This window comes from Onychostoma macrolepis, chromosome 03 (assembly GCF_012432095.1).
Source record: "Onychostoma macrolepis isolate SWU-2019 chromosome 03, ASM1243209v1, whole genome shotgun sequence".
Taxonomy (NCBI): domain Eukaryota; kingdom Metazoa; phylum Chordata; class Actinopteri; order Cypriniformes; family Cyprinidae; genus Onychostoma; species Onychostoma macrolepis.
Window position 1 is genome coordinate 10819366 of NC_081157.1, and position 11989 is coordinate 10831354.

The window sequence follows — 11989 nt, forward strand, 5'->3', positions numbered from 1 at the left end:
ACAGCTAAATCTATTAAGCTTTAAAACATCAAGCTTCTGATAATGTCTTGAGGGATAAACACCCAAACAACAGAGGAAGAGGTTTCTGATGAGAGAAACCAAACCAGTTATGATACTCAGTGGATGTGGGTAACACTCTGTGGTAAAATTAAAAAATCGTTATGCCTGAAGCCTTAAAGAACACACACACACACACACACACACATATGCACACATAAACTTAAAAGTGCCACGTCTAGTCTGTATAGGCTGCATTTACCCTACAGGTATTGATGCCTAGGCTATTTCTGATGCTATTGATGACCAGCTTACATCTTATTTTAATAGTGACCCATATCTAAATCTGCAATTACACTGTACACTTATCCAAACAACGCAAAGTAGATGTACTGATGAGAAAGTCTCCACTACATCACTGAAAAGTCATGTGATCGCGGTTTGTGTCCACCTGAGTTCACATCATTCACCACTATTGCTTTTTCAATTACACATGACTCACATTGATAGGGGAATATCTGTCTACATATTCACGTATCTGATTCATATGAGATATATATTTCCACATATGTATGAGGCCTGAAACATACAGCAGAATATTAGGATACACATGATTGTTCCCTGCTTACACATCATAGGTCATATCTGATCTGTGCCACATGGGAGGGAGGAAAAACCCGTTCACACCAAGAATGATAACTTTAAAAATAACAATATTAATGTCCACAGCAGTGGACGATATCATCTGTTTATTTTAAGCACATGCTTGTCTGCCACTTTAAATTCTCAAGCTCGTTATAGCAGGATAGATTCTAACTGGCTGTCAATATTAACTGTATCTTTATAGTTATCTTTATTATATCTTATAGTTATCGTCCTTGGTATGAACGGACCTTTAGTGTTTAGCCCTCATGTAATTTGTTATCATGATTTCTTAGTTTATCATAATTTGGCTTCCATAGTTACGGATTATGGTAACCTGTGTCTTGTTTCCTCCTTCTGCCTCTGTTCCCGGTTTGGTTCAGTTTTTAATCAGTCTCTTATTGTGTTATCTTTTACTCCTGCATATTTTGAGTTTTTTTGAAAATGAAGTTCCAAATGTAGGTTAGAGAGAAACCAGGGCCCGTATGTATAAAGCCGCTCAGAGTAAAGTTTTAGTCTTAAGTGTGTCAAAATTATAAGAATGATGAATTTTACTCTTATTCCTAGACTTAAGAATAAGAGTGATTCATAAAGGTTCCTAAGTGCTAAGACTAGGCTGCTAAATTATTTAAGAGAGCTGGAGAGGAGGAGACCGCGCACTTTCCATTAACAAAAGAATGTGTTGGATTATATGATGACAGGGAGTTGATAAAACGATACAGGCTTGATCGTCAAGGTATTGTTTTTGTTACTGACCTAGTCAAAAATTCAACAACTTCTCCCACGCTACGAAACAATGCTTTAACTGCAGAAATGAAAGTCATAATGACTCTGACTGTTGTTAGTGGTGTTTGTTTGGACTATTGTGATGTGTATTACTTACAAGCACTTGCCTGATTACTAAACAATACATTTTTATTTTTTATAGTTAAATAAATTAGTTTCGAGAAGCAGTGGTTGTGTGCGGCATCTCCCTGATTTTGTTGCGTTTTTGGGAAAGAGCGTAACAATTGAATATAGCAGATAATCCTGCTGTTTTTACAGTGTAAATAAAATCTATCGCTAAGAAAATATGCTCTCACGTTCACTTAAACCATCAAAATATGAAGAGAAAAAACACTAACCAGTGTTGCTACTGCGTTCAATTGAAAGTAGCTAAAGCAGTCAATAAATGTTGTTAGATGACATCATAACGGCACGTTCACTGATCTATATAAATATAAATATAGATCAGCAGGAGAGTCTTGGAAACTAATTAATGTTTGTCCAATAAATGTATTTTGTTGCTAGGCTTTTGAAAAAAGTCTCAAAAGGGGCGAGGAAGTCACTGAATCTAGTGACAAAATCACTAAATTGGCAACACTGTCGCATTGACTGCATGCAGCATAGCAACATAATCAGTTATTAATATTTCATTGGTCCTCTCTTGTTTTTGCATGTGTTCATAACTTCTTTGTATGACAGCATGGGAAAAAATTATAACCACACAATTTTGGCATGTCTCACAAATAAAACAATTGACTCTAAGCTATTATGCAATATGCTTACAAAATCGTTAGCACCTTTTTTTGTTTGGCCACTACTGTATAGCAGTTCATTGACTTTCCAACTGACCATCAGACCATGCTGCAAAAACAAAATAAAACAAGCCACTTTTATGAGGATTGTGGGCTTTCCTGGAGTAGTTCGAACCAATGAGCACATTTACATGCACACCAGTTAGCTGATTACTCACAAATATCAGCTTATTAAAATAACCAGTTTTCCTGGTTTACATGCACATCAGTAACCTGACAATGCAAGTAAGCTGCGTTTACAAGATGCGCTTAAATCTGCACTAAACGATGCGTTCCTGTCACGTATCGCACATGTGCACTTCAATAATCCGACAGAAAGCAGGTCATTGCGTTTACATGCCGAGCGAAATTGGAGTAAGAGGCAAAAAAGTACCTGTTGCGAACAGTTTATGCTTACACCGTTACACCGATAAAAGAAAACGGGTTATCGCGTTTACATGACCACATGTGTTTTCAGTTTATTAACCATCGGCTTAAGAACGTGCATGTAAACGTGCTCATTGATGGAACTCATGTTCACATCATTGATCATCATCAGTAATAATTTGTGATAATTTTGCACAATGCAAAGCATTAAAAAAAAACATTTAAATATTAAAATATTTCAGTGTCTTAATTAAATGATTTTATTGTAGTTACATTTAATGATTGGACTTCACATGAGCAGACTCACTATTGGCTGATTCAGAGGTCGAGGTCGGCCATTTTGTGTTGGCATCATTGTAGTCCTTAGTTCACAACACTTAAGTGTCACCTCAGTCAACACTTAAAGGGGTCATTTGATGCTTTTTCAAAAGATCGTTATTTTGTGTATTTGGTGTAACAGAATATGTTGACATGCTTTAATGTTCAAAAAACACATTATTTTTTAAATACTATACTCTATGCCCCTACAAAGCCCCTCCTTCCGACAAGCACAGTCTGCTCTGATTGGCCAACTGACACAGTGCATTGTGACTGGCCGAACACCACAAGCCGCGTCGGAAATGTAACACCCCTTTCCATAATCGCGGGATTCAGCTCTCAAAATAAATGTAAAGACAGTTAATAGTGTCCTTAGTTTTACCATCAGTTCAAGCCCGAGAGGGGATAAATAAATGAACTTGCTTCAGTTTTGTCCACTGGCTGAGAGTGTTAGTTTGTGGCAGGCTGATACATATCTTGCTGATGTTGTGATCATTTTGGAATTTTCCCCTAAAATGTGACTTAATTTTTCTGCATTTGGTAATGCCATAAAATTTGGTTTCATTTGTTGGAATTTGGGGAAATATGCAGCTCTTGTGTTGTGATAGTAATCAAGTGCAGCAAGAAATGTTCCTATGTTTCCAGCTCTTTCTGCGAGCACAGTGAACAGTGTCTGTTCTCGTGACTGCCATCTTTGTCTATTTCCACATCATAACGTAGACGTGGGGTTTGAATGTGCCGTTTTAGGGGGGCGTGGCAGAGTCTTAACTTTGATAAAGAATATCTCTTTGGTTTTGAGACTTTAGTCCTTGCAACTTCAGGGATCTTATCTATGCACAACCAGCATGTAACACTCCAAAGAGAAAGGACAACTTGAAATCGCATCATATGACCCCTTTAAGAATCAGGTTTAGACTTTACTGAAAGTTGCTTTTAGCTTCTTTATAAAAGTATTGCAGTCCAAATGTATAATATAGTGGTATTGCAGTCCAAATGTAAAATATTGGAGAGGGTTTTTTTCACCCGGCCCCTCAGACTTGACACAGACACAGGTTGCCAGATTACTGACTCTTGACACCTTTCGTTTGGCAGCTTCCATGACTGAAATTAAATACTGTTTTTTTTAATTAGATACTCTGTTTTCTGCCAACTGGCAACCCAGGGTGCTGAAATACAATTGGGTAAACTGGCAGTGGGCAGGTTTCACAGACCAAAACAATCACAGACATTCCGGGCCGGAACGCATATTTTCAAAGGAGAATAACTGACTAGTATTGTTTTTTTAGATGAACAAGTATGTTAACTTAGCATGTTTCTTACATATCTGCAAACATATGGTATTTTTATGCTTTAGTAGAGTCAAAAACTTACATACAGCACCTTTAAGTCAAAGCTGAAGGCTATTTTTATGAGCATTTCTGAGAGGTTTTATACAAATGAGTCCTGATGTTCAGTGCAAGCAGTCCACTGAATTTTCACCAATTTTAAATTCATCATATATATCATTTTGAATATACATTTTGTAATGATTTGTAAATCTTTAATAAACAGAAATGTCAGTTTCTCATAAAGTTATTCTTGCACATCTTCACATTTATCACAATTTCAAGAGCCAGTAATGAGAATGAGGTGCACTTTAGCAGAACATCGTTGAAGAGCAGAACTACACGATTAACCAGAGTCTGACTAAACCAAAGCTGGAGCTGAAGCTGACTGATGTGGTGCTTCACAAATATCACTGTCTGCAATAAAACGCCTTTGTTTATTTATTTATTTATTTTTTATTTCATGTAATGGTTTTGTATCACAAATGTAGTGGTGGTACATTTTAAAGTTGTGGTTGTATGTGCATTAAGCATTCATTATGTTAATGCATCTTTGTTCAATTGCTCATTATCTGACAGAATCACTCTCCATTCTGAATTCTGGAGTGAATTCAGACTATAAAAGAACGACCATCAGCTCACAGACACCATCATCTACTGATGAACATCTTCAAGCCACGGTCTGATCCAGGTAAGATCATGTGTATATTGTTTAATGTAGCTTTGGGGGGTTTCTTTCAGGTCCTTGTCTGAGCCACTTCTCATTTTAGGGGTTGTGTTCAATAATGAGGCGATCAGCTCATAAACATCATCATCTGTCTTGTAATTGTCATTATGATTGCAGATCATGTTATCTCATGTACGAGTTCATATGGTGTTAACTATATTTGCATTTCAGCCTCTGGTATCACTGATTGTTTGTAGTTAATCAAACTAGTTTCCTTTAATTAAAAGTGTGCACAGTTTCAGTTTTATTATCCTAAGTTCACAAAGCAGAGAATTAGGAAAGTCAGAGCATTTGTGCTTTCTCTTAGTGTTTGCAGGTTTCTTATTTGACTGAGGAAGTGAAAAACACTGTGAACAATAAACTAGAAAACATTTTAGTGTACTCGGGTAGTTGAGCCAAAACATTTTTTTCACTACCATTTTTTCAGCTTTAATTACAGTTTAACAGTCATTTATATGGCATTGACTGAGTGAACCTTTGAGTGTGTTTAATTACAACACATGCTCTCTTCGTTTCTGTGGATTCCTGCAAGAAAAGTTTATTTGATTTGTCATTGATGCTACTGTGTTCTGTTCACGGCTCTCGTCTTATTTCAGCATACAACTGTTGCTCAATAAACAGCATTCACTGCAGCTTCCCCAGTCGTCTCGCTCCTTAACGGACAGTAAGATCTCACTATTCAAGTTGGAAATGTTAGAGTTAAACTTGCTACTAAATGGACTAAAAGTTTATTCACTTTTGTTTGTATCTGAACGATGTCCTCCATCAGACCGACAGCATAGCCGTGGAAAATGTGACGCTGAAAGTTCTCCTTTGACTTCCTCGTGGAAGAAGAATCGCAAACCAACTGAACTGGCCAAGTTCTGTCATAAATGTAAGTTGTTCAGTATTTATTGCTTTATTGAACTATTTTATTAAAGCACTAGCAGCTGTGACACTGAATATTCAGAACAACATTCTTACAATATTGTTTAAATAAAAGATTTTATAGACAGAGGGATTTTTAAAGTTTATTTCAAGTTAAACTTTACCTTTTTTAATGTATAATGTACTTTAAGCCTTTTACAGGGATATTTCACCGAAAAATGTAAATTCTGTCATCATTCACTCACCCTCAAGTTGTTCCAAACCTGCAAGACTTTTGTTCACATTCAGAAATGAAGATATATTTAATGAAATCTGAGAGATTTCTGTCCCTCCGCTGACAGTCAACACAGAGTTCATAAAGAAAATCAGATGAATTGAGCGGTTCAGTCTGCATCTTCTGAAGAGACTCGATCGATTTATACGCTGAACAGATTTAATTGAGGCTTTTATTCACAGATGAACACGAATCAATGCACACATCAGTCATGGCAAATTGCTTCCAAGAATCAGTGATCATGATCAATTGATAGTTGTGTGATATTTGTGTGTTTCGCAGCACGTTTGAGATCCGTAAGAACCAACTAGGTCCTGTTTATGTTTGCTGATGAGTGTAAATATGTGAATAAAAGCCTAAATGAAATCTGTTCATCAGATAAAGTGATCAAGTCTCTTCAGATAATTTGACTGAACCACTCAATGTCAGTTGAGGGACAGAAATATCTCAGAATTCATAAAAAAACATCTTCATTTGTGTTCATAAGATGAATGATTTTTTCAGGTTTGGAATGACACAAGAGTGAGGAAATGATGACACAATGTTCATTTTTAGGGGGAACTATCCCTTTAACATCACATGTCACCCATTGAATGGCAACATTTAGAAGAAACATGTCAGGCCATCTGTTTTTACAATTAAGAATTTTTACATTGAGACATTGAAGCATTTCTTACATAAAGCTAATGACTGGTTTGTTATTTAGTGCTTGCTCTCAGGAATTTGTGAAACAATGGAACAACATAACATCAGCATCGGAATCAATGAGGAGTGGGAGAATTTTCTAAGGAAACAAGATTATGCATACTTTGTATTTGTCAGTGTCCTTTCAGTCGTTGAGATCCCAGTCATGATCTTAACTCTGATCGCCTTGTGTTTCATCATCAAATCTCGGCCTGCTGCTTCAGTTTTTGTTAGTCATTTGATACTTTCAGATCTCATACAGGTCATTTATATGTTAATAAAAACAGCAATCTCACGGTCATATAAACTGTATACTGCATATTTCTATTCTTTGATTGTGGGTCTGTATTTTATGGCATGTGTTGCTTTTGAACGATATCTTCTGGTTTCTCATCCTATCTGGTACAAATCTCACCAGTCACTCAAACTCTCCTGTTTTATTTCTGTGATCATCTGGTTTGTGCCTCTGATCTTTGCAGAAATAGACCCCCCTGATATTTATTTTTATACTCTACCCCTGTGTATAGCGTGTTTAATTCCCTACCCCATCATCATTCTCTGTTTTGCTGGCACTTGGCGAGGTCTTTCTCGCGCAATATCAATGACTCCTCTGAAGCGCAAATTAATTTTGGGCAGTTTGTTCCTGGTGCTGTTGACTTACACATTTCTCATTCTGCCTTTTCTGATTCTGGAATTTATTACAGACTTTGTTTACAGTATTGTTGTTGTGAAATTTTACAGATGTGCACGATTGCTCGTGTATGTGAATCCACTTGCTGACTGTTTGCTGTATCTGTTCATGAGGCCTGATGTTGGTGATTTAATGAAGTCTGTTCGCTGCTGTCGTAGATATCAGAGATCGAATCACAACCGGGACGAACACTCTGTAGTGAATCCACAGAACAGCTGCTGTACTGTAGTGTGCTGTATTTCAGCTCAAGAGCCTGCATCTCATTCACTGAACACCTGCAGCACAGTTTAACCTGCTGATAAATGAGCTGAAAAACACTGAGCTACTGTATATTTAAATTAAGTCAAGGTCCATTTTTAAATTCAAACACTTAATTTTAAGAAAATTGAGGTTTGTTTATTTATAAAACAATTAGTAAACTGAATTTTATTTTAAAAATAAAGAAAGAAAAAGAAAAGATAATTTTGTGTTTCTGATTCTGCTGACTGTGTAGTAGCAGTAAGTAATGGAGAGGAGGGTTATGACTGACATAATCTAGTGGAGCTAAGGTTTTACATTAAATGTATTAAAGAAAAGTACGTTAGAGGTTATTAAGTGAACTTTATAAAATATTAAGCAGCACTAGAAAATTACATGGCAATCTGTAGAGTTTGATGAGCTGGAATATTTGTGTTTTTGTAGAAAAGACTGTCCTTTATTCTGTCTTTTTTATTATATTAAACTGAGATGTCTGTTGTTATCCTGTAAAGGCCGTTTCGTGTGCTCCTTGTCTCATCTTACTTTGTGTTTTTGTCTAATAAATTCTTTTTAACTGCATTTGGATCATCTGCTTTATCTGCACAAAATTTACAGAACAACAGACCACAACATGGATCCAGCGGGAAGGATTTCACAACTTCACCAGGGAGACAGGCCTATTGAGGATTGTGGAGGAATTTTGTGGACTTTGTTGTTTGGTAGGTTTTAATGACACTGCTCTAAAAGACATTTTTAATTTTGGACCATCACATGAAATATCATATTTAATGCGGCCACATACCTCACACTGGACACTGGAATATATTGATTTTGCATTACAATTGAGTGGACCTGCTTTCACAGGGTTTCTGCAGGTCTCTTTAAATCTTATTTAATGCTTTTTAATGCCATTTTTTAACATTTTAATGCCATACACAACCCATGACTAACCATGGACATAAATACAAACACTTGTGTATGTGTGTATTTATAATAGATTTTTGATGTCCCAAATTCTGAATTGTAATCATTCAGTTTGACAATGAGGCAACGATGAAACTATATTATTCTGAACTGAATTAGAAATGGCTCAGGAGACAGCTTAAAATTTTTAAATTTATTTGCAGATATTTAAAATTTTCAAATGCTATCAGACTGTAGTAAGTCAGCCCCAGGCCCATATGCAAAAAATTTGTACGGGCTGCCTCAAATGATATGGGCTCCTACTCGGTTAACTTATTGTTGATTTTTCTGACATAAATAACGTTATGTGGCCATTCACAAGCTGTTTTAATTAACGGTATAAATGCTTGGAAATGATATTTAACGTTTTCAAGTCCATTCATTGCATGCAACCACAATAAGCTTTGTGCTTTTTTATTACAACACAAAGTCTCATCCTTCTGTCAATTTTAAGATCTGTAGCGTCTGCTTAGGCTCATTGATGGTTGATTACACTTTATGTTTTAAGAGACCCTTTTAGCCTTTTGACATTTGCATATAAATCACAGACCTGGCCCCACCGTCTACATTTATATGGGTGCTACAATTTAAATAGCTTTACCACTATCTAAAAGATGCTAAACAGAGCACCTCTCTGGTCTCCCTGTCAAACTTCAAGCACGTTCCAAAAGGGAGTAAATGACCCCCCCAGTGCCAGGCACCAATGACCTGATGAGACCAGTGGTCCATCTCCACAATTTCAAATACACATCACACACACACATGAAGACATTTTCTTTATTATAAAATGTATCTGGTATATGCATGTGTTGTATGTATGTTCCCCTATTATATTAACCTAGTTACAACTCTTTACTTATATTAGTTAGACTCTAGAAGATATTAAAGCAGAGATACACTTGAATAAAGGCATTTAGAGGTTTCTTTCTTGGTATCAAAATTATCTTCCTTTTATTCCTCGAACAATGATGTACACTATGTGATCGTGAAATACATCATACAATTTTTACCATGCTTTGAAGTAAAACTGCATAAATAAAAATGCAAATGGCCCATAAATGGAGACAAAGAGAATTTCCCCCGCTCAAAATGCATGCCTCTGATTGGCCACTCCACCCAAAAGGTGGATGAACTATCAAAAGTTCTGAACTCAGACTAATCGTCGCTCAAAAAAACCTTTCTTCTTGAGACAAACACACTCCAAAACTCTCCTCTTGAGTTTAACCTTCTGGCAGTTTTACCTTCAAGTAACTTTGTGGACTCGCTGTGGACTTTCCTATCTTCAGAAGAACCAGGGGGGAAAATCTCCAGCTCACTCCTAAAGAAATCCTCAAGAACCTCGTCTACAGTATCAGGACTCTTGTTCAGCAACAAAACCAATGCAAGTAACCGTTTACCACTATTTAGATGCGTGTTTAAGTTTGAACCCTCTGGGGTCGACAAACGCATATATGCGTTTTGAGGCAGATTTTCCTGATAAGGCCGAAATGAGCTTGAATTACTCTGCCATTTTTGATCGTACAGATAAGAGCAATAAACCATTCGAATCTGTAAGGGATCTACTTTTATTTGTATACACTCATAATAACAACTAAACTTTGTGCTTTTGAAGAATAAAGAAAACAAACAGGGTGCGCTCTCTGTCTTCTCCGTCTCCGCGAACTGCTTTTTGAAACACGTCACTAAAATGAACTGTAACTCAGCAAATACTTCACACAGAGACATGAGAAATATATCTATAGAAAGCTTGAGGTGTCTACTGTTAAATGAAGTAAGTCTTACCGAAAACAAATATTCTGTGATAAAGTAATCCGTATGAAACCAAGGACATGTCCAGTTTTTCCTTCTGGCTATTGTTATTACAAACCTCCACGCGAGCCACGCGGCATGTAAACGCCCACACCACCATAAACAAAGCAGCAACGCGTTCATCTCGGATACTTTTCAGTTTTGGAAGAACACGCTGTGAGGAATAAGCCTTGTATATACCTCAGAAACGCGCTGAGAGGAAAAAGCCTCGTATTTACCCCCAGAAGACACGCTGAGAGGAAAAAGCTTTGTTTACCTCACAAACCGAGCGCGAGCGCAGCTGGAGCCGCGGAGGAGGAGATACTTTATACCGAGTGAGTAATGTTTCTTATTGGCATTCGATAATGTGTTGTTGTGACAAAGTTGTAGGCATTTACTGGTGAACTTTTCCCAAACTATAACTCCAGAATAAAATGTGTAAAATCGAGTACAACATTTTGAAATATGATAGGCAACCTTTCATTGCATTTAAATGTTGCACGACGTGAGGATAGTTATATGTTCTATGCTTTATTTATTTTGAATAGTAAAAATATGTAGGCCTATATATTATAATAAATATAATGTACTGTTTTTGCTGTACTTTGGATCAAATAAATGCAGGCTTGGTGAGCTGAAGACACTTCTTACTGTTACTGTTCTACACAAATCTTACTGTTTAAATAATTTGACTGGTAGTGTATGTATTATCACCATGTTTGCTTTGTCTTTGTCCGTTCATTGTGTTGCTCACATCTGTTTTGTGTTTTCTCATGCAGTTTCTGCTGACTCCTGTTTTCCTGGGTTCCAGTTTCCTGACACTGTTTTGGATATTTTGGATATTGCACCCACCATGTCTTGACTCTTCTGTTGTTTATTTGTTTGTTTGTTCCTAATAAACTGTTTAACTGCACTCGTAAATGAATCTCAAGTTATTTTATGTGATAGTTATATGTATACACATTTCTTTTTTCCTCACATTCTTTCTTGTAACTCTTCTCTCTCAGTCACACACCTGACTCAATGGCTCATTATGCAGCTCATTATGCGGGCCTTTGTCTTCTCAGGTGTGAGTCACGCCTCTCGCATAGAGCCTTTCCACTCAAAAAGTGACTTAGAAAATTTAAATCAATATATTGTTTTCTCTGAATGAAGGAGACGCAGTGAATGAAAATGCACGTTCACTCTCTTACAGTAGAGGGTGCTGATGGAATGAGTCTGGTTATGCATTTAACCATGGTTCCCAGAGAGGGAATGAGACACTGCATCCTCATGGAGAATGCTGCCAGCATGACCGGTGTCTGAACTACATGTGAAACAAGTCCAATCCTATTGGCCCACGTAGCCCGTGATGTCACAGGCAGGCACCCAGAAGTATGTGAGCAACACCTTAGCCTGATAATACAAATGACCCCAAATAGAGGCTATCTACGTAGAAACCCTAGCAGGGGGAATAGAGTAATCTAGATAGGGGCTCCACGGGACCACAACTTAAAAACCCTAGTAATGGGAACAGTCACCGATCTAGAAAAC

At 37.0% G+C, this 11989-nt stretch overlaps 1 protein-coding gene across 1 annotated transcript; it reads left to right on the forward strand.

Annotated features, from left to right (window-relative positions):
* The first annotated feature begins 4745 nt into the window (after positions 1 to 4745).
* On the forward strand, positions 4746 to 8133 carry LOC131537933 (mas-related G-protein coupled receptor member A5-like). The gene is made up of 4 exons (XM_058771646.1): positions 4746 to 4916; positions 5549 to 5616; positions 5722 to 5826; positions 6800 to 8133. Exon 4 carries the CDS (start codon positions 6827 to 6829, stop codon positions 7757 to 7759), a length of 933 nt encoding a protein of 310 aa, XP_058627629.1. The 5' UTR covers positions 4746 to 4916; positions 5549 to 5616; positions 5722 to 5826; positions 6800 to 6826; the 3' UTR covers positions 7760 to 8133.
* The last annotated feature ends 3856 nt before the right edge of the window (positions 8134 to 11989 follow it).